Raw genomic sequence first — 27,143 nt, 5'->3', positions numbered from 1 at the left:
TTGAAATTCCCTGTCTAAATCAGTGTTCAGATTAGGAGCTAAATTATGTTCGAGTTAGATCAGTACAAGCTCACAGTGACCACAAGACCAAAAAGCTTCTTCACAATTTATATCAATGCAACCAAGCAGAACTTCGCTCTCAGTTCCTCTCCTCCCTTCCTCTCTGGCATTTGCTAAGAAAGAGAAATTGTAATGTGGGGCAAATACACTCTGCACTAGCTGCAGCTTCATTAGAAAGTCTGATGGGCACAAGAATAATTCCAAGACCAAACTCCTGAAGCCAATTTATAGAAATTAACATCCTCTAAAATGACATGAACACACAAGTAGATTGAAGAATTAACCATTTGGTATACTAGTTCTCCACTTTTTTTTCAGCCAGTCATCCAAACACATTGAAGGAGGTATGTGGACACAAAGAAAATAATTTGCAAATCAAACAGTTGTCTCCTCAACAAAGTATGGGGAACATAATACAAAAATAAATAAATGCCTTGTCAGATTTGCCTCATTTCAAAATACCACTGGGCATTCTTCAATCAGCAGGACAATCACAAGCAGGATTTCATAGGTTTCAGTTCAACTTTTTACATGATTTAAAAACACTTAAATGTTACAAACATATTTAAATCACCACTTAAAAATATTCGGCTTATATTATCAAGATCTATTTTACCAAGTATGAAATAAGGACTTCGTAACAACAGAAGCATGAAAAAAATTTTTGTTTCCTCCACCCACATACATTGGCTATTTCAGAAAAGGACATACACATCATCCATACTCCTTTTTATCGAAGGAGGACAAATCATTCAAGAAAAGAGGGATAGTATGATTGCTATGATAGTGAAAAAGACAGAAGACCTATCCTGTTTAAGTTCTGTTCCTTAGCAAGATGGAAGGAGAGGTTTGGGTTAGAGTGGGCCTGATTACTAACAAAATGAGTTTCTGTAACAACTAAACTTTGTTCAATGATCCCTTGCTCAAACAATTCATTAGGCCTCTCTATTATATGTGCTTGGTATCTCTTCATTTCCTGAATTAGACTAGAATACATGCAGGTATTTTACCATAAGATAGAATGAAATCTGTCTTGTACAGTAAGAGACTGAAATGTGGGATTTTCTATTCTCCCTCAGAAACAAATCAAGAAGAGCAGAGACTTAATTAATTAGGAGCTACTTTTACAGTCAGAGTACAGTAGCAAGTTTGAGCCCTATGAAGTCATGAGCAAATTCCTTTCTTCCCTTCCTGATAAAGAGATGCAAGTAAACACATCACAATTTCTGCTCCTGGATTTAAAACAAAACCCCAAAAATGATTTTTTAAAATGAAAGCTAGCAGAGTAATTTCTTTAAGAACTGAAATTACTGCCAAAGAATCTGAATACTGTGTTTCACAGGTGGGCAGTAAATGTAAAAATGTCCTGCAGATGGAAAGAATTCTTACGTACTTTGCTTTAGTGATTCCTCTTTTGATTAGCCATGACTGCTGATAGGTACCTGTCTGACACACATTCAGCTTCCCATACAGAGCATCGAACCCCAAGAAACATCGAAAGGCTATATGGCTCCCATCGGGGGGAAAAATATCCAAGAAAGTCTCACTAGCTAATTTAAGAAAAGCATCCATTTGAAACTTACCAAAGGGGCTGACCTAGACTTGTGTGGATGGGCAGAATACCAACCAAATTCTTGCAGTTTCAGCTCAGAAATACCTGTCAGCCTGTCAGGCAAGTTGATCTGGACAAAGCCACATTCAAAAAGGCAAATCATCAATGCTACAAGGCCACAGTAATTCATTAAGGAAGAGAATTTCTGCATGGGGTTCTTCACTAATCCATGATCTACTGCAATCCTTCTGGTTTTATTTAGGGCAGGGGGAAGGTGTTACCCTTTTTTTTTTTTTTGCTTTCTTTTTCCCCCGGGCTAACTTTGTATCAGCCTTCAGATTTCCAGGCAACCAGTCAACTGATCCCCTTACTGCTCAATGAATTAGAAAACATCATTTAAAAAAAAAAAAAAAAAAAAAAGGAAAAGAGAAAAGAAGCAACAGCAAAACAAAAATCAGCGACCAGTTCTGGAAAGGGACGACTCCCACTTCTTCACCAAAAGAAGAAAAGGAACTGCTGCTCCCTGCACCCTGAACACACAAACGCACACAGAGACCATTTTAAGAAACTGTCAGACTCATCCTTGAACCATGATCTTGATTTAGGACTTCAGTGCACCATTCTCAAATCAATGTGTGCAGTCAATTTTTCCATGCCAGATGCTACCTTTGGAAAAAAAATAAAAATATATATTTAAAAAAAAAACAAAAACAAATTCAAGAGATTTCTGCCCACTGAAAACTTTCTAGCAGATGCTAACAGGATGGCAAGCACTGATCCAAACCCTAAGAAACAGTAATATGCATCAGTAATCTGAGGTATCTTCCCATTTCTAGGTCTTACTGCTAAGATCAACGACATCCGGTAACTGTGCTGTATCCTTAAGAAATTATTGGGGAACAGTGAACCTGCCTGCAATAAATGAGCACCGGTGCGTAACAAGCACATGTGAACACTACAGCAAGGTTCACAGAGGGCTAACCCTGCTCAGTACTAAAGCAGGGTTTTTTTTCTGAACCCCTTCCTGGAACAAAAAAAAAAGGGAAGGAGGACAGAAAAAAATAAAGAAAAAGGAAAAAAAAAGGAAAGATAGAAAACACAGGTCCCCCATCTATCCGCAGAGAGCCAGGCAGACAAGCTCAGTTGGAGGTGGTGAAGGGCGCAGATGCGTTATTGGTACTGGTAGCGGTGGCACCGGTCACTGCGAAGCCCGTGGGAGGAGCTATGGAGCTGTGGCTGGGCTGCAGGTCCTTGGGGATGCCACTGTGGGAGCTCAGCTGGTGCCCAAAGGCTGCGCTGAACTGAGGGAGCTGTTGTTTAGGGGAGTTGGAGGCCATGAGTTCAGCGGAGGCAGGACCCATGCCACTAAAACTGGTCTGCGGTAACCCCGGAAGCACACTGGAGCTGTTGGGGGTCACAGTGGCGAAGGCAGGCTGTGTGGTCTCTGAGTGCGAGGTGGTAGGTGGTGTGGACAGGGAAGTGGACAGGAGGTGTCCATCTGCACCAAGAAGGTTGCTAAACGGAGAGGGGTCCCCAAGATTGACAGGAAGATTTCCCCAGTGAGTTCTGGGATTGACCACCCCGCTAAGTGGCACATCCAGCTGAGTTGGGAGCAAGTGCTGTGCCATCATGGGCATCTCTGCTGAGAAGGTAGCTGCCAAGTTATCACCAGAAAAGGATGCGGTGTGAGGGGATGTGATATGGTCACTGTAGGGAGACGGCACATGCTCACTATCATAATGGCTTCCATGGGGTGAGGAGTGTGAATGGTCACTGCTGTATTGCTGTCGTGAGGTGATCAGGTCATCTGCCTTGCTCAGCAGCTGGGCAGGGTGGGGCCTCTGGGAGGCATGGCTGCCATCATGAAGTCCATGAAACTGTCCTGGGAAGGCTCTCTCCCCAAGACCACTCTGGCTTATCAGAGTGGCAGAAGTAAGGCCGACGTTGGCTGGGGCTGAAAATTGCCCCTGGATCTGCCCTGCCAGGGGCGTGGGTGGGTTGGACAAGGTAGCAGAACGGAGCAAGTTCTCATCCAGCTCCAGACCGGAGAAATTATCATGTACTATACGCCCATTCAACAGCTCCCCCAGATCCGTGTTAACCTCTCGACTCAAGGACTGCATTCCTGGAGCTCCAGCACCTGTAGAGAACACCCCTATCCCTCTATCTGACAGCTCCTGAACTGGCACACCATCTGTCTGTGTAAGTACTCCAATGGTACTCAGGCACTCAAGAGAAGTTACAGCCTGCAGGGCCCGTTCCAATTCTTCAGCCTCTTCTGTAGTCGGGAGGAGATCTCCATTTTTACCTGCAGAAACAGGAACACCAGAAGTTAGCACACTCCTCTCAGGAGAGCCTGGCACTGGCACTCTAAGGATGCTGATGTACAGACAGCTCAGTACAGAGCTGCACTGTATGATAACCTTCCAGACTGGCTTACAGAAAACATCATTCACCAGCATTTGCCAGGTAAGTAAAGTAAGAAAACCAATTCCTCTTCAACGTAATAAATACAAAATGCATCCTAAACTTGCTAGACCTAAAGTAAAAATGCTTCAATAAATCTTCTTCAATGCTGTAATAACATAAAAAGACCACAAACACTCTTATTACCATGACACTACAGTTTGGACCTAAAAATCTGCAGTCAGTATAATTTAGGTTAATTTCAACTCAAACAGTCTGATGTCACGTCATATCAGAAAATGACCAAAGAAATCACATCCCCCAACTCCAGGCTGTTCTAATTTCTTTGTTGTATGTGATAGCTATTGAGCTTTAGAATCAAGAAATTCAGCGCAGTTGTGATCAAAACCTAATTTCAAAAACATATTTAAAAATTCTATTCTCATGCTCTTCTCCTTTTATCAAAGGCCAAGATTGACTGTGATTCCAGCCCCACTCAATGGCAGAAAGATGCCATTACTGAGAATACTCTTGATTAAGCTTCAACACTGACAGGCAGGAAAATGAATTATTAAAATACTAAACCAATTAGGATTTTCAGAGCAGTAATTATAAGACAAGCAGAGAACTACATACACTAGTCTTGTTAAAGTCTGCTTTACTTTAGAGCTCACAAACAAACAATAGAGCTAATGCACACTTCTTTGTCTAGAGTTTATTACCTCTGCAGGAAAGCAGCCAAGCCCTCAAAATGCATTTTCAAAACAGTCACTTCTCCAGTTCACTCACGATGTTCACATCAGCGTAAAAAAAAATAAAATGGTACCTTCAAAGAAATCAAAATCTTGCAAGTCATCGGGCAGCCGTGGCAGGACATCAGAGAAGTCCTCCTGATTCAATTCCAAGTCATGTGGAATGTCTGTGATTTCATTGGCGATATCATCAGGCAGCTCATCAGCACTCAGCTCTGGCGTGGAGGGGCTCCTGAACAGAAAGTACCATTAGTCACTGATGTATAACCCTGGATCCAAATGACAACTACAAATTAATATCCATCCATAACGGATCTTTCCCCACGTTTTTTTCCCCATCATCCAGGAAAAAAAAAATCTAGAAAGTTTCTTTAGGAAGCTTACACTTAACTTACTGATTAAATGCATAAGATGTGGCATCAGAAGCAAGACATTTTACCCAATTGAACCCAGTAGCTGCTCAAATCTGAAACAACCCATTCTAAGGTATTTTTTCAACAGTCATATGGAGATGCAACTTCTAGCCCCACTCTAGTTGCTTATCAGCACAGCAAGTATCAGACCTTTCTATGGTCTTTCTATGACAACATTCAAGATAGCAGTGGGAAACTGAGGCAGGGCTACCACTGACCGTATGTGAGGCATTTCTACTGGCAGTGAGACACTAGCAGGCATGGTGAGGTTCCCTTGGGGCACTGCAGGAGGAATGGGTTTCTGGGGCCGGCGTGGGCCTCGCCTTCTCTTTTTCTTGTGTTTTTTGGTAAGTGCAGGTGGCTTCGTTTTTTTCCTGGGCTTCCTCTGCTGGTGCTGGACTTTACGGGAGCTGTCCCCTCTCAAGAAATTGTCCTTTGGGAATAAAACAAGAGCAATGGAGCATGCTAACAATGACAATTACTTTCCTTGCTTTTTTCCCCGCTGGTCATTCCACACATACTGACATGTAATGAAAGACAGACTGATAACTTAGAGCCAGGCAAGGGTGTAAAAAAGTAAAAAAAAAAAAAATTAAAAGTATAATCTCTTTCATCTCTCACTGATCCCAATGGCAAAAATCACACAGACCAAATTATGAGGTATGCTAAACAGGAGGTCATGCAGTGTCACTTTAAAAATTAACACAGCAAACCCTAATTAAATCAGTTTAAAACTATAACCTTTGACAGAATTCCTGTAAGTATAAAAGATAAAACACTGTTGTGAAGCGGTAATAATGGGAATAGCACACAACAGCTGAAGCCAGCATCCTCAAGTGCCCACTGCCACAAAAGTGTGACAGCATTGAGGAAACAGAATTAATATTGTATGGCTAGGGTAAGGATGTGGGTAAACAACTAAGACCTCATTACTCTTGAGCAGCAATCATTAACCAATTAAAAAATTAATCAGACCATCATCAGTTTTCAGTTACCATCGTACTGGGAAGAGCAAAGGATTTTGTGTTACAGAAGTAAACTTTGAGAGACACACTGAAGATTGCCTGGGACAGGAGGAAAATCCCATACAAATCTGTGTAGTGCAGACCCTCACATTTTAATCCAGAAAACTCCATAATTGACAAGCATCGGAGAAGCTGCATAAAAACAATAACAAAACCCCCACAACAACCCAACAACGGAACAAAAATTAAGGCAGTTTTATGCCTAATGCCTCAAAGGGAGGGCAAGACAGAAGTGGGTTTGCAAATTATCCTATCAGTTTTGTTCTGGAAGAGGGGGGAAATACAATCAGGGGAATACAAGCAGAGGATATAATCTCAATTTCTGTATTCTCTAAATTTGTAGCAGACCACTGCTTTTCCTCTGGGATCCACAGATCCCTGAAGGAGTTTAAATTCTGCTAGTCACCAACAGGTAAATAAAATAGCAAACCCATTATTTGTATGCTCTTATTTGCTATGTACAGGTCCTCTAGAAACTATTTTGGTGTCCATGTACAGAAGGTGCTTGAGATACAGTGTTCTTACCATACCACACTCACACTACATTCAGATTCAAGGGCCAGGACTGAACCCAAATAAAAGGACCACAGTATTTCTCACTACGATTTCCTGTTTCTTGATTCAAGAGAGAAATCAAATTTCTTCCCATGAAGGATACTCTCATGCACTCAAAAGTATATAGAAGATTTTCACAATATACTAGTTGGGAAGGTTTGGCATGTTTTACCCTCTTAAGAAAAATAAAAAGATACAAGGTTTTAAGTTCATAAACTTCCTAGTTGTCAACTCAAGAGTTCATATAAAGACTAGGGTTAAAACTCCTGATCATCCCAACAGACAAATAATTACAGTTTTGGCTTTGTACTTACCATTTTTTTGGCATGTTCTTCACAAAGAGGTGTCTGATGTGTAATGTCAAAAACTGGCACAGAGCACTGCTGACCATCTGCAAACTTGGCTGTGCAACTTGAGAAGAGCTGCTGAGAACGGTTCAATAAGATATCTGCACATTTCTGCATCAGGAATAACACAAGGCAAAGATGGAGGAAGGCCCTTTGATTTATCAACCTGATTAAGATCAAAGCTTTGAACTCTACCTGTCCAGAGATGCTATTTTTAATGAGCACCTTTGTTACTCAAGTTCAAATCTAGGTAAGGCTCAAATTCAACTTGTAAAGTGAAAAACTGCATTCATGCAGAATCTTTAATGACTTTATTATATTTTGAGATTGTTTCATAGAAGCAGCCATTTCACTAATGAGTTCTTAGCAAAAAGAAGCCTTTTCCTGGAGTCCTAATCAATAGATCAATAGTAGCAGTTGGAACAGTGTAGTCAACAGGACTATTTCCTTACAGACTAATGACAATCCACACTGAAACATTAAAGAGAGTATTTCTTAATTCAATCTTTTAAGGTACATTCTTGGCATTTATCTTTAGAGCACAAAGAATTTTCAAGATCCTTCCTGCTTCTCTGAAAAAAAAAAGATGTGCAATCAGACAGAAAGGTCAAGTAAATCCAAACGTAAGCTTGCTGAGATTTCCTTCAGAAAAATTCCCTGCAGGAGTGACAATGTTTCCAGACTTACAGCAAATCAAACAGATATTTCACTGTGTTTTCTCAAGCAACATTAAGAAGCACTCCTTCCATCCTGAACAGTTTGCAGACCTCAACATCACTATGTATGTCCATAAAATGCAAAAGAAAGGTCAAAGAAAATGGAAAACCTGCAGAATGGTTCGGATGGCAGACCTGGACAGATAGGTCAGAACCAAGAACCTGTTCATCTTAGGAAAGACTTTTTCCATTGAGGAGAAAGTGCAGAGGGTAAAAATGGGCTCAAATGCAGAATCACTAGTCTTGGCTTCTCTGCTGTGTTCTAGACCAATAAAATCACTTGAACTCTACCAAAAAAAAATTAAAAATTTTAAAAATCATAATCATGCATCAAATCCAAATGCAGCTGCACACCGCCATGCTCTCTCAGAAAGGTTTTCAGGCTACTTCGAAGGTCTCTTCCAACCTGGTTTATTCTATTCTATTTTTAAGGGTCCTGTAAAAATCAACCAAGGAAAACAAAGCACCTGCAAACCAAAAAGTTGGGAAAGGGGCTGCAGTTTGATAGCAACTGTAATAGACTGGTACTAGTCACTTAAAATATCTAACCCAAAACTTCAACAAAAGGAGTCACTTTAACAAACATGCCAATAACTCCTCAGCTAAAACCCAAAAAGACAAAATCTGCAGAGTTCTTAAGTATTCCAGGTCATAATTCTGCCTGTATTTAGTCTTCAGAATCAAACTTCACACATATTATGCTCCCTCCTTTCTGTGGTCTTCATTTGACTCTTAACATCCTTTTCAGGCTTTGCTTGAAATCCCAAGCACTAGGAATTCTTCCTCATCTACAATATGGATTCTGTAACTACTTCTATTTTGCTTCTACAAAGAATGTAAAGTATCAGATTTTCATCTTTCTAGTTGGTGTAAGCCATCTTTTCACACTACATGTAAAAACTTGTTCCCATAAACCACTCATAGCAACTGGTCTATTGGAACCTACCAAGAACCGTATGAAAGCCTTAAGGCTGAAAGCCACATGATTTGGACCAAGTCATTAGTGAAAGATAATAGCATTTGTAAAGGCTTCTTGCATCCACTAATTACAGCTTACAGTGTAAAATGATGTAACTATGACAGATGCCAGTGGAAAACTATGTATCTTTACTGTCTATAGACACAAATCACACAGATGAATTAAAAGCAAGTAGTTTATGAGACACTAACAAATGTGTATTTCTTTGTTGAAAACCTACTTGCCAATGCAAAACCTAACAAACAAGCAGAAAACCCTGCAACGGAACAGCTTCTATGCCTGAATGCAACAGAATTAAGAGGATACGCTGAAGACAATGCCTGGTGAATGGGAGGGCCTTGTTAGTGCACTGTTCTCCCTTTGAAGTCCCACTACAGGTTGTTGGCTCTGCATTTCTCTGCCTCACTTGGCTTGAGCTGGAAAAAAAGCATAGAAGAGTTAAGAGACAAAATCCCTGTCTCAAGTGGTTATTAGCACAACTATTGCACTGAATATTGCACAGTAGTATGAAAAATAATAACACACATGTGTGTGTCATGATCCAGATGGGTGCACAGTACTACCAGACTCTACACAGGGATACAGAATAGATGTCAATGACAGGTGAAAGTGTGGCTGCCGTAACAGGTTGTTTATTTCACAGGGCCTTAATTGTAATGAGAGGTGCTGTGTGATACTACCATGTAAATATTAAAATGCCCTGCAACAGAGCCAAGGACAGCATGATGTGAGTGTCAACACAGGTGACCCTTAAAATGAGGTCAATCTTTGGAATACAATGTATTGGGTATGGCTACATGGGCAGTCAAGTGCATGTCCAAGCCTGCTCATAAATCAAAACACGCCGAGCATCCCCAGAGCTTACATGCAAGCATGTGTTCAGACAAACTTAGACTGAGCTCTGGAGTGGCAGAACCTGAGCGTGCTCAACATGAGTAAAAGCTCTCTTTCATCAACGTGCTACAGCCCAATCCACCAGCAGGTGCCCAGAGCTGAGCGCTCCCTCAGCACAGCCTCAATGCTTTGAGCCTGAGCTGCAAGCAGGCAACCAGACAGCAATGTGGATGAGTACTGCAAGCATTACACAGCTCGCTTGGTGTTAGCCTGCTCTTGAGGCATTTGTCACCTTCATGGAGATAAAGCTGGTGGTTCCAGGGCTTTCACCTCTGTACACGTTGTTTTCTAGGTTGACAATAAGCTGTCTGTAGCCTGACTGTTTTCCTTCAGCCATTTTTGTCATCAACTGCACTTTGACTGAGCAAAGGTTTAGTTAGCAATATTACCCTTGTGACAAACTTCATAACTGAAAAGACCCTATAGTTACTTCAATTAACCAGAGCACTGACAATGAGCATACCTGGCTTTGCTGGTCTACCCAAAACAACATAGTATTTTTTGCTTAATAAAAGGCAAGGTTTTGCTGTAGTTTAAACATGGACACATTAACACATTACACATAAATGAGTAATGTACCTCTGCATAACACCATTGAGCAGCTCTTCAGCTTCTCTCCACCTCCCCAACAATAAACCCCCCAGCCACAGCCCACTGTATGTGAACAAAAGCATCCCACAAACCAGAATTCACTCAGTGTCCTGCTCCAGCCTCTCATGTTAACCCCTCTTAACCCCAACAGTCATACATCCTGTAAAGCAAAACCACAACAGCAAAAGGGTGCTGCTGATACCCCAGACAATGCCACAATTCAGGCTTACTCTGTTTCTGCACAAATATGAATCAACCAACTCTCAGTATGCCAAGAGCTGGAGGGATGTTGACATTATCTAGAAAGAATTCCCACAGAAGGTAACCTTCAGAGTTGTTAGAAGGTATTTATTTTGTTGCCAAGTTTCATTTCATGTTAGATTGAGTTAAATCTAATAAAAAGCATGAGCTTAAGTTTTATTTGCTTGGAAGGTAATTAAGAGGAAGTATGGACTTTTCAGAAAAAGCTGTCTGAAAACTGAAATCTGAATTGAAGCAGAGAACTGCAGACTAGACTGCACACCTTCTAAAGAACTGGGCTTAGTAAAGCATCAGGTATTTGAAAGGAGCCAAAATACACAGACAAACCATTAAGGAAAACTTGCAGTAGTCCACTAACTTCTTTCATGACATTTGAGGATTAGGCCCAGATAGTACTAAACAAACAATTCACATCTTGAAAAGCCAAGATGGAGAATGCCTACTTTCATGGAAATCAGTGTGTGCCATCTTTATTTTATTCTACTGATAGGCATTTGCAGGTCATGAGTTTTCTGCCTTGTACATGCCTACCAGCTTCAGAGCTTAGTATTCCACCCTGTCTGGATCCCGAGTTAGTACTGCAGTTAGAGGGGAATGTCTAACCTGGTATGAGCACAAGTAGCTCTTCGAAGCTCTTGTATCAGTTGCCCAGCACGCTCCGGCTCTCTACTGGCCGCCTGCAGCAAGGCTTTCCGGAGTGTGTGTCGGCATTTCTTCTGACGAGATTCTGCCCGCTCCAGGCGGCAGAGGTGCTTGTATTTCTGCCGGAAGTAAGTGCAAAGTCTGGTCACCCTGGAACTCCTGTCATCTTCATTGTCGTCATCAGACCTGAAGGACAGAAAATAAATCAGACAGACATTGGTTTTTTTGGTTGGGGTTTTTCTGTCTTTGTTTTGGTTTACTTGTTTGGTCTGGGGTTGGTTTTTTGTTGGGTTGTTTGTGTCTTTTGGGAGTTTTGCTCGTTTATTTTTTCTCTAAGGAAGCTAATTTGTTACTTTATAAGAATTGCTAAACAGAGAGGACAAGGATGGGGAACTATGCAGTGGAAATTTATTGAAGAAAGGTCACACTGGAGAAGATGGTCAAATTCTGACAGGTACCAAAACTGCTGACTTTTTCCAGTTCCTTTCACTCTGCCAGGTGGTGTATTCCTTCCTAAACCAAAACATGCACTCTTACAATGGGCAGTTGATACTGCTTTCCCCTTGTTTGCAGAGTTAAAGTTGAGTTGCTATACAGCCATGGAGAAGAAATTCACATTTAACTTCAAGTTATGAAGGGAAAAAATCAGACCAGGGTTAAGCAATGACCAGATGAAGGACTGATTCAATTCTTTGTTTGCTTAAGGAAGCCTTTTCCCATTTATCTTGGCTTGTCTAAACAAATGAAGCAAGACAAAAGGTTCCAGCATTCAGACTGTAGAGCTTGGCCAGCGAGACTGGAATGAGTTGATATCCAAACCTGTGCAAAGGAGAGCTGAAACAGCTCATGACAGAAGGGATGCAAGAAATGAGCCATGACACTGACTAAATAAAGTAAGATCCAGAAATGCTGGCATAATAGCTGTCCCTGAAAGGCAATATAACTAAGACCTGTTTTCCTTTCTGGAAACTCTTATTCCATTCACACACAGGCCAAATTTACAAGATTGCATCCATGCCCACTAAGGCTGTCCACAAAAATTCCACAGAAGCAAACACCACCTTTGACACAAATGCACATTTTTATAAAGTATTATGCAAAACAAACCATAATATGTACTTTGTTTGTTAAAACAGTAGCATGTAATTAAGATGTAATTAACCTCTGCAATTACATGCTTAGTAACAAATATAACTTGTTAAAAACAGTCAACATATGCAATGTATAGATGTTGTCACATTGAAAAGGAAAAGATCTTAAAAGATCTCTTAGGAAAGAATGCCTACGGGGAAAAACAAACCATTTAGAAAAAATTAATCTTGTGCTATTTAATAGAGCTTCCCCTTTTTCTAATGTATTAATAGAACAGAGAAATGCATGGGGGATGAGGTAAATACAGGTAAGTTTAAGGTCTTAGGTATTTCATTACTGCTCTGGGCCAAGATTTTTAAACAAAGCTGCAGACATACTGATTTAATTTTAAATACAGTTACAAATAAAGAGTATTTCTTAGGGGAAAAAGCCCCAAGTGTTCATGTTAGGTGGAATGAATATTTTCTAATGCAAATGTCTTAATATTTGAGACTTTTAACTTCCGTCCCTACTGAAATAAACAGAAGGATGTCATGGTATGTTAAATGTTTTAATTGCAGTTTGAGATTTTTTTTTTTTTAAAAGTAGAGGAAGGCGTATATCCAAGACAAAGAATCATAACTGCAGTGGACAAGAGCTTATTTTGAGGCAGAGAGTTTTTAAAATTCTATTCAGAAGTTCTTTTCCAGGCTAGTAAGATTAATCATATTTTTATGTCCAAAAATGCCTGAAAAATAACAGTAACACATCCTGGCTTTTTCTTCTTTTTTTCTTTCCCACTAGGCAAGAACTGAAAAGGCACTTTTGTTTTCCCTTCATAGACAAGTTTACCAGTATCTGTCTAGTTCATTTTCTTAAGCAGCATACATAACTAACTTCTGAAGTTTAACTCAATACATGGCATTTCATTTTTTATAAGATGTTTGGAAAAGCACACAAACCATCTGATAATCCAAAATGCTTCCTCCCTTTAAGATCATCATGTGTAAATATCAGGGGAAATTTTGTTGAGTGTTCACGAAGAAAACAAAGGGAGCACGGAGCAGCAGAAAGGAAAAGCAAAAGGGTAGCACAAGCAGCCAGGCACCATGAGGGCAACAGCAGAATGTGCTCTCTACTCTGGGACACTACAGCAACTGTACTTCAAAACCTTCAGTAAGGAGGGATTTGAAGAATGTTCCTTTTTTCCTTTTAGTTCTTCTAGTTCTTTAGTGTTACTAAATTCAACTCTAAGAATACAGTGCTGGTATCTGCTCCTTGAGTGAGCTACTATGAGGACTCACTCCAATCCTTACACTCCCTTTTCAAACAACCTGAAACACTGTCTGTATTCCAGTGTAGGAAAAGAAAACCAGCTTTGTTTTAAAGTAATTTGTTTATCTTTCTAACCTACAAGACCCAGTAATTGAGTCATCTAGGGGGGAAGCTTCACTGATCTACAGCAGGGAACAGTCCCTGCTTTCTCTCAGAACTTCTGCTTCTAGCAGCCTTCCCTGCCAGCTGCCCTGCCTGCACTGTGCCCAGTGCCAACTCCTGCACTATTACTTGAACTCAAACAATTGTGTCTGCCTTAAAGCGCTGCTTCCTGAAATGCTGTGACCACTGGAACTCAATCACTCAAAACTAAAGCAGATAATAAAAGCAAACATCTGGCTTGTGTTTCCACAGGTGATTGCAACAGCATGAATTTTACAGATTAAAAAGCTTGAAGTGAACACAAAAATGTATTACTGTTGAGACATTAATGTTAAACCAATCTGCTGAATTTTTCAGAGTTTAAGAATCAGCTAGAGTATCACAGAAGAGGATGAACAGAAAGACAGAGGATTACTCCCACAATCACACAACCAGAAATACTGAGAACAAGTTGTCCAGTAATGCAGAAATTAACTATTTGCTTTTACTAATCTGCTCCAAGAAGCATCCCTCCCACTGTCTTCCACAGAGTCACATGAAAAAGGACAGAATGGAGGTAACTGGTGGAGTTACCCCTTTCATACAGGGACCACAAGCCCAGATACAAATGATCAGAAAAACATTCGCTTTAATTTTACTGTGAAAAACAGTAAGTAAATTTCCATAGGTTTAGGTAAGTTATTTCAAAAACTAAAGGTTTGGGAAGATAATCCTCATTGGTTTCCTGGTAAAATTAGCCTCCAAAATTCTAAGTCATAACAAGTTATTGGCTGACTAAGTAGGTAGCTACCAGTCTGCACAACCATATTAGCAAAACAGTCTTTTTGACAGTCACACAAGAAATAGTCTGAACTGATTAATCTTCATCAGCACACAGACCATGTTGCAAAAGTATCAGTAGGAAAGAGTTCAGATAACAAAAACCTCTAAAGAAGTTTGCAGAAAAGGAATTAAATGTTTTCAAAGACTGACGTCAATTGAATGCTCCAATGTTTATCCATCAACAAAATTAAGGAAATTGTTGGAAGAGCTAGCAATGGGCAGGATGATGGAAGTACAAAAGCATGCAGTACCATACTAAAATTTATCCATCATGAGTTAAGACAGTGTTTAATTGAAGCGTATAAAATGCTAGAATGGAAGAGAAAATGTGAAGACAAGGTATTACTTTCTCTCACTATGTGAAAAGAGGAGGAAGAATCCAAAGAAAGTTAAGACAAATAGAAGACAAAAAACCCCAGGGATCTATGGAAGAACCAGATCAGATGTTGAAGAGAGAAGAGTGTAAGGGAAGTTATTTAATGGGTATATCTGCTTCAAGAATTTTATATGATGACTGAAAGGCTGTTCATATTTTCCCAAACCAGTTTATTTTAAAATTGCCTTTTAAGTTAAAACTACTGTTTGTGAAAGCTCACGTTCTCTTGGACTCCTGATGCCCTAAAAAAATGATTGTCATTCATAACAGAAGTCAATAAGCTTTAATTCACTGAAGGCTCTCAGCATTTAGCATCCTGGTGTCTGCCTTGATGACTGACACACAACTTTATTGTTCACCTTGTGGGCAATCTTTCAAGACAGTAAGAAGTCCTGGTAAGTTTCAGAATTTCCATGTAACAACAAAATAAGGTTTCATTAACACCACTACTCTAACCATGACATCCAAAAATTAAACAAATGGGAAAGAGTTGTAGTATCACCAAAGTGTCCAGCTGCATAAGAAAAGAGAATCATGTAAGAAGCTACAATCAAGTGCTACTGAGGCCTCAATTTCCTTTTGTTAACAATGTGCTTCAGGTTCATAACAATACTATGCTTGGAATGCTTTGCTTCAACTTTGCACCTTAAAATTTACCTTAATAAACATATAATATCATATCCTGCTGCAAATTCAGATTCATGACTTAGCAGCATATGGAGAATACCATAAGGCTTTCTGCATCAGCAGCTAATAAGCTCTTCTGTTTATCCCTTCAATCACATCACTTCCTTTCAACACTCCCAATTACTTGACAGAGGTTTATTCAACACAATTATGAAAAGAAATGTCACAAAAAAACGTATCAAAACAACATCCTACACAATTAACATAAAGATTAATGAGTACAATGTAGCACATTTACTAGCAAAGTTATTCACACATAGTAGGAGCAAGAAGCCAATAGTAACTCCCTACTGGATCTGATTCTGGAAATAACTCTACTTAGCAAGGCACACAAGTTCATGAATAAATCACATTAAACTCAATTAAATTTAGGTAAATAAACTCAAATTCTTTCCCAATGCATCATTCTGATAGAGACCTTTATGCAGTCTGCCAAGTTAGGCAGAAACTGGGACAGAAAGTGACAAACTGTTTCATAGCTCTTACAAGGAAATGAGTTCAAACAATTCTTTGTTTCATCAAAGCACTCCAACAAGTGCCTAGGTTCCAGTGACTCCACTTGAAGTGAAGCTCATATTTACATTGTTTATTCCCTCAAGGCTAGCACAAATATTAAAGGACTCATACTCACTCATGTCTCTCATAGCCGAGGGTTTCTCGGATAGACCATGCAACCTGGTAGGGGGAGGTTTGCTCTGAATCTTCCAACTCTTCTCCACTGTCTTCAGACCAATCCAGCCCTAATGGAATAGAAAATATGAAATCTGAATGAAAAGTGTATCCATTTCATACAAGTGTCTGAGCAGCCTATGGCGCAAAAGATGAATGTGTAGTATAGCACAAGCAAGATTAAATCATGTAGTAGTTATCACAGCAGCTCCAGTACAGTGTGCAAATGGCATGCACCGATTTTTGTCAGATTTAAGTTTTTCTTTCAAAACCATGATTGGCTTCTTGACCCATAAGCGGTGAAAAACATCACCATCTTTCTTAGACCCAGAAAAAGATTACAGCTTTCATACCAAGCACATGGAATCTTTAGAAAGAAGTCCCTGCCATGAAGATCTGACTACCTCCTAAGTTATAATAGTATATGATCTAAATAGACCACCTTCATTTCTGTTTATATTCTGACCCCTGCTCTGTGCACAGAAAGAATAGAGAAACTGTAAGTTAGAGCAGCAGGGACAGAGACAGGTACACAGCTAACACAGGATGTTCCTCTGCTTAGTCTCTGTAATTGTCTGCCAAATGCATGAAAATACATGCAAATACTCCCAAACTTTTATTGAACAGCTTTTGCTTAATGATGGTGCAATAGAATCAACTTATTGTATGAACCAGAAGCCTCAGTTAGTCAAACTAAACACAATCATTAAACAGGATATCCAGAAGCAGTCCAGTAAGTTCTCAAGTGGAACATTAATCTGGGGCTTCATCTTTTGCAGTTTTTCCTACTCTTTCTCCCACATGCAGCGGAATTCTTGTCCATTTCTTGCAGTAGGCAGATAAAATCCAGTAGCTGTATTTACAAGCCAGCATTATTACTCTTCCACTTTCTTGTGTGCTCCTTGAAAATGGAGCAGCAGTTGAGAGTGAGTTAAGGAACATTTTATTTTTGCTAAAAATAAACTAACCAACTATATCTGAGATGATTCTGAACTTAGATGCTTTTAATTTGGAAAATGTAATTGGTCACCTACTTCCACAATTATAGACACACAGACACACTTGGAATACGATTGTCCCAAGTGCCTTCATCATTTAGAAGTAATATTTTAACATGAACCAGAAATATCAGAAACCTTATGCTTATTTTTTCAGCATTCCTATTTTTAAGATACGTGTTTGAACTACACTGAAGTATCTTAGGACATTTGATAAGATGCCAGAATTATACTTTCAAATTAAATATTTTTTTTACTGTCATCTCTTCTGTAACAGAATGGAAAAACAATTTCAGCAATGGATAAAGATGTCCACAATTGATAGCCTGTAGCCAATTATTTATCCAAAGTTTAAAAATAAAATAAAATCTGAGGTTGCCTTTTTTTTTTTTTTTTGCTTCTACTGGTTACTGCAGAAAAGAAGGAATTAAAATCTAATCCAGATTATAGCTATACTCCCACTTAAAATGGCAGTTACATTAACATCCAACTATATGGCTGTGCTGTAGGTACCCATGAAACTGGTTGCATCTTCGATTCCCTGCAGTCACCTCTAGTGTTACTCTATCATAAACCAGATACCCTGAAATTCTCTGAATTGGCACAGCTAGCTTTTAACATTAAGGTATATTATGAATAAATAACAAGTAACAAATACATCTCTTACTCTCACATGATTCATGTGTGAATGCTGTTACTCTGGCAATATAAAACGTTCTGACTCCAAACACATTTATGCATCTGCATAACTGTAGATTTACGGGTCTAATCAGTTTTTTACTACACCTCTTTTTTTATGAAAATGTATTCTCTCCACCATTTAAGAATGTAAACATTAAACACAGTTATCTTTCTGCAGTCCTCCCAACTGCAGGTCACTTTCTAAGCTGTTGAGGCCTGTGACACTCAGAAGTGCCTCTGGAGCTGGCACTTCTCAAAAGACTTGCATTATACATAGGACCATCAAAGCAGTTTTCTGAAGAACAACATCCTTTAGAGACATGCTATGGGATGCCAATTATCTTCTGAACAAATAGGCAAACTATCCCATGAGTGCCAAGGGCAGATCTTAACAGCAAATTAAAAAAGGTTAATTGAAATAGCAAAAAATACAGATGCTTGCAATTAAATGTTATATGAAGAGCAATCAGATTTATTTGAAGTCCTCCTTTTTTTTTTTTTTAACATCATGAATGACATTCCTGCTCTAATATCGCACACTGATTCCTGTTTCACTTTTCCCTATTGGTATTTTATTTGTTAGGAAAGTACAATCTAAAACTAAGTAAAAAAGTAATTTTGGAGGGTGAGGGAGGCAACAAGGGCAGATAGGTCTACCTAGGTCTGCATTCATAATCAGACCCATGCCACAATGTCAGCTATGTTTTTTAAGCTTTACAAAGCACTACTACTACCATAGCAGCAAGCTGGGTTCTATTTCCTTACATTTTCTCAGGCAGAAATTGATTACAGTTTCTAGTAACAAGTAAGAAGGACACTATTACTGCACTGGTATGTGGACAAGCCTCCACCCCTCCAAGCTGCTTCCCATTGCAGTAGACTTGTGCTTGTACATTCTGTACACAAACAGACCCAGTCAAAAAATCTCTTGTGCTCCAATTTTCCCAGACAAGTCAACTGGAAATTTGGACCTGCAGAGAACAATGGGCCCAATCTCCAAAATTTTACTTGTGCTGATTTTGTAATGTGCATTTGTCACGTATCTAACATTCAACCTAAACCTGTCCACTCACATAGGTACAGCTGATGCCACTCTCAAAAATCAAGTTGCAAACCTTCTGTATGATGCCCGCATCACCCAAGCAATGATTTCTATGCTTCAGTTTGATTTCTCAAATGGTTAAGGGAACATTAACAAGAACAAACAACCAAAATGCCACAAAATACATGTGATGGCTTCAGGCATTCCCTTCATAGAGAACAGGGCTAGCGATTACCTAGTTCAAGGTTATTTTGCAAGGACCACTTTTGGTTTCAGGTTAAAAAAGTAAGGTTGCAGGGCATCTATTCTCTACCCACCTAAATGTGGAAACAGATCAGTGTCCAGCTGCTGTTTTCGAGTGCACAGTTTCACCAGTCTCTGTAGCCGGCTCATGCAAGACGAGTGCGGATAAAAGGCTGTGGCTTTCATGAGGACCCGATCAGTCCTTGGAGGGTCCGTGACAGGTGCCCTAGTGGGTGGCAGGAGAGGCAGAGGTCTCTTGTTAGACAACTGCCGGGCTTGTGCTATAGTGTGTGTGGTGGGTGCCACTCCCTGCATTGGTAGGCTGGTGTTTGGAGGTTGAGGTGACTTGCAGACTATGCCTTGCGGTAGCCCTGTCGGCTTTAACGAAGCTGATGAAGGTGGCAGATGGGAGTGCTGCTGCTGCAGAGGCTGCTGCTGCAAAGGTGCAGGAAGAGGGCTAAAGTGCTCTTGGCGAACTTTTAAAATCTCTGTCTCTCTCTGGCGCTGCCGGTTTTGAGCCAACTTGCTCTGCAACTTTTTCCTCACCGTTGCCCCTTTTTTTAGATCATCATCCTCCTCGTTGAAAGCAAAGGGGTCTTCTAATTCTGCCTCCAGGTAGTGGAGAGGAAGCCTAGCCCCTGGAGGGGAGAGGGACATCCCATCCAGTCCATTGGGCATCTTCAAGGCCAGGGTGGGCACTGTCAGACTGAAGGCCATAGCATCCATCTGATGCCTGACCTTTGCATCCTCTATGGGATCATTCTTTTTCTTCCTCTCCTTTTTCGGTATAAAGCCAAGTACCTGCAGGTGGCTGTTGCAGTACCTTTAAAAAGTAAAAGCAGCCAGTTACTAACTTAACACCTCTAAGTCAAACCTGAATAAAACAGACATCACTAAAGGGAAACCCACAGACACCCATCTCATGGGAATATAGATCAAAACACAAGAGGTTTTACAAGAAGTGTACACAACTGCTTCTAATACAACAGGTAACTGTGGTGCTCACAACTACAGCAGAAAACAAAAACCATTACATGTGACAGTTTGTAATTTGAAGATAGTCTTCATTCATTACTCGTAGGAGATTCACATGCAAATATTCAAAATATTTACTATCTAATAGGGTCAATACTCACAAAATCAAGCAAACCAAAACGAATGGACTGATAAATGAACTGTAAGAATTCAAGCCATTAACTCTAATTATTTCAAAAGCTCCCAAGAAAAAGTACACTGAAGACTACTTCCCTTCATTTGGCTGTCCTTTCACAGGAAGTAGTTAACATTTTCATCGACGTACACATTATTATTATGAATTTTACTGTAGTAGGGAGAAGTTTCTTATATGGACAAACTCACTAGAGACACCTACTGAGAAGGGTTGTTATTTGCACTTAAAGAATAAGTAGCATAAATATTTAAAGTCTGGTTTAGTAGTTTAAGATGATGAATTTTGAAGCCAAAGGATTAGCTGAGTGTTCTTCAAACAAAATTCTAGTTTAAAAGAAATTCTCTACTGCTAGAAAATGTTTACACAATGCCAGGAATATGCATTACAAACACGGAATTTAAGCTCTTCTAATATAAAAAAAGCTTTTAAAGTCATGCCATAATAATAAATTTGAAAGAAAAAAAGGAAAAAGTATTTGAAAATTAAAAGAGGAGTTATTATTTATGCTTACAAACAACATACTATGAAGTAAACAACTTTTGTTTAATTAAAACAAGCAGACGATAGAAATGTAGGAACTATGATCTGATCCTGTTCCACACAGGCAGACCTTCCTGCCTCTGTAGAACGCCACTAGCAGCCGGACTCCAGCCCTTGCAGGATCTGTCTAGAACCTGTAATTCATAGAAGAAAGCCACCATACAAAGAAATAGGGGCACCTACATCAACGTAACTATGGACAAGATAATCTGAGAAAACTAAGTTTTGTTGAACAAATAGGTTAAAATTAAATTAGTTCTGGTCTTTCGGGGGGGGTGGAAAGGCAAAAATGCCCAAACCAAATCCCCATAAAGGTATAGAATAGAATAGAATAAACCAGGTTGGAAGAGACCTTCGAGATCGTCGTGACCAACCTATCATCCAACACCACCTAATCAACTAAACCATGCAACCAGGCACCCTATCAAGTCTCCTCCTAAACACCTCCAATGATGGTGACTCCACCACCTCCCCAGGCAGCCCATTCCAATGGGCAATCACTCTCTCTGTGTAGAATTTCTTCCTGACCTCCAGCCTAAACCTCCCCTGGCGCAGCTTGAGACTATGTCCTCTTGTTCTGTTGGTGGTTGCCTGGGAGAAGAGACCAGCCCCCACCTGGCTACAACCTCCCTTCAGGTAGTAGTAGAGAGCTCCCCTGAGTCTCCTGTTCTCCAGGCTAAGCAACCCCAGCTCCCTCAGTCTCTCCTCACAGGACTTGTGTTCCAAACCCCTCACCAACTTTTTTGCCTTTCTCTGGACACACTCTAGCTTACCACTGCAGTTCACTGACTTTTAACTTGGTTACCTACTCCTAAAGACACGCTGTGAACTGATTCTAGAGGGTACATAAAAGGTAAAAAAGAAAAGGCAACTTTGTATTATATGATCCTTGATGATCTCTATATAACTAGTTTGTCAAAGGAACCACATCCATAACAATTCACAACTCAGAAAAGGCTGAAAAGTACTTCTAGTCATTATTGTCTAAATAATTTCCTTATTACATTAAGTTGTAAGTAGTAAATCCAGATGATGCAAGTCCTTAGTAGAATTCACTGGAATAGTGTAAATTCATATTGGGATGTAATTCTAAAAATAGAATTATACAATGCTCAGGAAGGCTTCCCTTAAAGCAAAGAATACTATTCCCATAACTGAAATTAAGAACTTTTAAAATATTTTTTGAACCAGACCAGATGAGTTACAACAGTACTTCTAGCATGACAGAAAGAAAACAAAAAAACCCAGAAACAGACAAAAAAAAAAAGCGCAAGGGATATTTCTTCCCTCTTATTCCTATATAAAGAGAGGTTTACTCAATGTGAATGCTCCCTTTATATTGTCAGAACTTAAATATTGCTACTTTATGCTTCTGCCAATGTGAGGAGGCAAGACTGTTTTCATTGTGAAAAACAAAGAGAAAGAAAAATTTTAAAAGGTGAACAAATCTATAAAAACATAAAAGCTTGCTAGCATTATTTGAGTTTTAGGCTATTAAAGGTTTTGCTTGTTCATTTAACTCTAACAGAGTAATTTTTATATGGTAGAGAATAAAGGTTTGGCTCTTACAACTGACCGTACTGCTCCACTGAAACCCAACTCTATCTTACACAGGCATCGCCTCTGAATACAAAACTGTAGGTGCTAGGCTACAACATAATGAAAATAAAGATCACATCAACTTGCAGACTTGGCTTTGTCTATCAACTTTCTGTCTTTCAGCACAACTGAAGCTGACACACTTTGGAATAAAATGAACAGACTTAAGTCTTCTCTGGATAGAGATGACTACATGCAGTCAGTTTTGGCTAGGCATAATTTATAAGCATCAACTCAACCTTGGCCTTGTCATAGTCTAGCCAGTCCCATGTGGGGCGAGGTAGGCATGCACACCCATTTCCCTGTCCTTCAGGCACCAGGATGGCTTTTAATTGGCCATGGCCCAAGCTGGCTCTGACTTTACATGGTGCTGCAGCACCTGGTGCAGAGGCTGACTCTGCTGGAACAAGTTCATAACTAGTTGAGTAAAGGCAATACAATCTTTGGATCAAATGTAATGCCAGAGAAAGCATTCATAGTTCACACTCCATGGAAGACAGATTACTAGGAAGACTGGAATAGCACCTGCAAGTAGCACAGTCCCTTTCACATAGCTCTAAGCATGAAAATCACTTAGGGTCAATCTGGCCCTTCAAGAGCCAATTCTAACGTGCCTGTCTTAGTGGCTCTGTTTATCACCCAGAGCTATTCTCAGCTGACAGTATCACATTGAGTATTTAATATAGGTTTTTTTCCCCCCTTCCTTAGTGCCAAAGACACTTATTTTGCACAAGCAAAGCTGAATGCAGTCAGGACATATATGTGAGAGCACTAGGTTGACAGTTATTAAAACTATCATAACGTGAAGCACACAAAAGGTGATGAGTTGTGAAGGCTTCAAGTGGACAGTTTCCCATATCATTTGTAGGGCAACAATGCAGATAGTGAGGTTTTCCACCTTCAACTGCATTCTGTTTCCCAGTACATCCCAGACTTGTATCAGGTTCTGTCACTTAAAGGAAGATGCAAATAAACTGGAGAGCATCATACATATTAACAAAATATTTTAAGATTCTCTTGAAAGAGAAGAATTAGATAAAATGGTGTTTAACCCAGCTAAACTGCAATAACCTTATACTTAAAAAGTAAGTCTAGCTTCATTATCTAGATGGGTATTTGGATAAGAAAGAATTAGGAGATGCATGCAAAGGAAATACAGACAGGAGTTCCCTGTCTGTATCATCCCATATATAGTCTTTGCAAAAACAAGACAGTGAATAGAGAAACTAGACTTCAAATAAAACAGTGAAGTCACGCACTATTAATAGATTTCATTTGTAGAATGCTAATGGTTAATAAGAAATCTAATAATATGGCAGCATATTAAACATCTTTGTGGCTGGTAGCATCTTGCTTGTCTGAGGTCAAGTGGTAATCTTTCATAAATTATCTGTAGGCAGACTACAAAGCCTTTGGCATATACTCCATGCATTCAGTTAAGACATTTTATTTTTTGTGATCCTTAAAACCATATTAAGAAGATAGCTGTCAGAGCATGATACAGCCTGCTTCTGATCATGTATAATTACATGTGTAACGCTGTGACAAAATGACCATCTGACAGTAATTTTGTACAGAAAAAATTAAAACCTACAAGTGAAGAACTCAGACATAGCAAACATCTTTATATTGAACAGAGTGTGAAAAAAAAGTCTCCTAAGAGATACAGGTTTGCCTGCCAAAACCCCCAAAAGTTTAGAGCAGGCATAGTCTTATCACTAGCACTCGTTAAATTTTACTGTTAAACTCTGCCCTGAGAAGCCTTTTAAAATATTCTTTCAAACTATCACATCCTCTCATTTGAAATTAAAAGTTTATTTTCTCCTTCAGACACCTGCTGTCCTCTTCAAGTACTGTAATATGACACTCAACATGAAACTGAATTATTCTAATATAACATACACCAGATGTCATGACCACACTTCACTTCGACTTGAGAAAAATCAAAAAGAACAAAGTGTGAACTCAATTCAAGGTGTAAAGAAAAATCTCAAATTCCACGGGAACATATGAGACCTAAAAATGTGTCATTAAGTACTATTATTTCTATTGTTTTTAAGTCTGACCCCTGGTAAACAACAACTCTGGCTCAGTCAGCACTTGCATCTGAAATTACAGCATACCACTTGCACTAGCAATTTCTATGATCATTTCTGTAAGCTTATTTCCAAAGAGGCTCAATTGTTCAGTAGAAAAGAAACAGTCACTGACTGTCAAATTACAGCTTATAGTTATTCATCTTGTGCCATTTGAGCATTTGCCCTACAGCTTCTGACAAACATTCATGTTTTTTTTTTCTCACTTCATCAGTCTCCTCAACTGAAATGGCAGGTGAACTGCAAGTTAATTTAGAGCACAGTCCAACTGTTGTTTCAGACAAGCAAGAGCTGTGAGCTGGGAAAGAAGTTATATGTAGGGCACAGTGGGAACACTGCTAATAATGCAAAAGGTTAGTGAATGGTAGCTAATAACATGAAAGGTCAATGAATAGTGGTTTGATTATTTTTTGGCATATTCTCTTTGTATTTTAGGTTAAAAAAAAAAAAATCTTTCCTAACAGAACAAGCCTTGGATAGTTAACACACATGAATTAAATGCTGTGTGCAGGCAAAATCTGCAACAATGATTCTAAAACATAGAAGTCATATATACCTGGCAACTAAGATTAGACAAATTCTGCTGTTTCACCAATGAAACACCAATAAGACTGGTGTTCACAAAGTCTTGAAGAGCAAGGAAAAATGTTCTTGTCATTACAGGATGGACTGCAATTCAGGAAGTCTGATTTGAATTCCCAGCTCTTCAGCAACTTCAAGCACTACTCTTGCAAGGGATTTAATATCTGGATACCTTGAGCAACCTCATTTGGGCAAGAGGAAGGAAGGAAAGCAAAGAAGAAAGGGAGTGGACAGCACCTTCCCAGCTGGTTCATCTGTTGTCAAGTAATCGTTATTTTATGCCAGTAATAAAACACCACAGATCAGTACCAAATCAGAAATGCTGAATTGTAATTCTGGATTCATCCCTATGTGTCACTGCTTCCTCAGCCCAGAAGGTAGCATTTTCAACTGTTTGTCCTGAAAAATCAGACAGAAATGTGCTTTTGTCCAAACAAGCAGGCCTTTTTAAGAGCATGTACAGTGAGTTGACAAAGCAAATTACATAAAACAGCAGGTATTGTGTAGCAAGTTTGATGCACAGTTTACAGTTAATTTGAGGAAAGCAAGGAACTCTCCCAAAAACTGCCCTGTTCTGTGTACTTGACTCCCATAGGAAATAGATTTTACTGGTCTTAAACAAAACCCTCAAAGGAACATCCTGGAATTCAATCCACACAGTTCAGTTCCTCCCTCACCCTGAGACCACACAGCATCTTAAAAGAAAACTCATGCCTATGTCCCAGTAACTTCCCACTTTGCAGGTGGGCAACCACAACTCACCTACGGTCCTCAGATTTGGGGATGGGGTTGGTGCAGCGTTGGCTGTTATACTTGGCCACATATTCACATTGCTTGAAGGGGGCAGTCTTGTCCTCCAGAACGTGTCTGATACAGAAGGCGTAGCCGTTAAGTCGCCTCTGCTTGCACAGTTTGGGGCTATATGAGCACAAGGGCTTGTTGTCAACCTCAGAGAAGTGTATGTGTTTGCCTTCATACATCACGTGACTCTATTCCTTGTGAACATCAGCTGAAAGAACCAAAATATAAAGACAAATCATGTAAAAAAAAGGGGAAAATAATGCTTTCAGTTCCAGACCGTGTGTTCCACTTTAGCAGGAGAGAGGGACTCAAAACAATACCTGATTTTAAATCTTCTGTACCATATCAGTGTCAAGAGAGAGACCCAAGGACACCACTATCCTGGAACGGTGATGAATCACGATGAAGCAGATTGTCTAAGGAAAATATCAAAAAGATCAGAGTCCGTCAGAACAAAATAAGTATGGTAACTGCTTACTAAGTGGTCAGATGTAGTCACTAAACTTGTGGTTCAGCTAGCATCTACTAAGCTAAATCCACTAGCACTAGTTTTCAATAAGTAAGCGTAGATCTTTGCAAATTTTGGAAGGAAATCATTGTGGGAGGGTGGGGTAAATTCTGCTGACACTGCACTTAAAGCTGTTAAACAAAACTCCACTCCTCTACCAGAAAGTGATTAGGAGCTACAAGTTGAGAAAGGTTGAAAAGTGTCAGATTAGATCACTTGCTTTCAGGAATCAAGTTGAATGATGATTAACTCATCTGATTGCAGAGGTTTTACTGCTAGCATCTTTGCTTACAAAACACTGGTGGCTATTCTTGCTCTGCCAAGTTTTCATTTCATCAGGCATTGCAAGAAAACAGATTTCTTTCTATAAAAAACGCTTTATCACAACTGACAAACAGTCTTCAGACCTTGTAGCTGTCCACAGCTTTTGCAAGCACAAATATGCACTCCTTCCTGAAGTCACCACAGTTCCTAACTCTTCCTACCTTATTGTTCTTAATTTTAGATAAATGTTCCCTTTAATGTCAGAAGCAATACTTCCATAAAAGCCAGGAGGGACATAGTGTATTCAACACTCAGTTCAGTTTCCTATGTGTTACATACCAAGCAAAAAAATGTACATAGAGC

The 27,143-nt window shown here is 39.5% G+C and overlaps 2 protein-coding genes across 3 annotated transcripts in view; both read right to left on the bottom strand.

Annotated features, from left to right (window-relative positions):
• KLF7 (KLF transcription factor 7) overlaps positions 1–27,143 on the bottom strand; it is a 412,385-nt gene that overhangs the window by 27,630 nt on the left and 357,612 nt on the right. The window lies entirely within an intron of this gene.
• Positions 2,704–26,419, bottom strand: INO80D (INO80 complex subunit D). The gene is made up of 10 exons (XM_009899060.2): positions 26,329–26,419; positions 25,970–26,216; positions 19,294–20,042; positions 16,218–16,326; positions 11,155–11,379; positions 9,112–9,221; positions 7,078–7,211; positions 5,402–5,616; positions 4,845–5,002; positions 2,704–3,920 (listed from the first exon to the last, which is right to left on the bottom strand). The coding sequence occupies exons 2-10, from the start codon at positions 26,185–26,187 to the stop codon at positions 2,752–2,754; spliced, it is 3,087 nt and encodes a 1,028-aa protein (XP_009897362.1). The 5' UTR covers positions 26,188–26,216; positions 26,329–26,419; the 3' UTR covers positions 2,704–2,751.

This window comes from Dryobates pubescens, chromosome 2 (assembly GCF_014839835.1).
Source record: "Dryobates pubescens isolate bDryPub1 chromosome 2, bDryPub1.pri, whole genome shotgun sequence".
In the NCBI taxonomy this organism is placed as follows: domain Eukaryota; kingdom Metazoa; phylum Chordata; class Aves; order Piciformes; family Picidae; genus Dryobates; species Dryobates pubescens.
The sequence above is the reverse complement of the archived record's forward strand: the minus strand, read 5'-3'. Positions and strand labels throughout refer to the sequence as shown.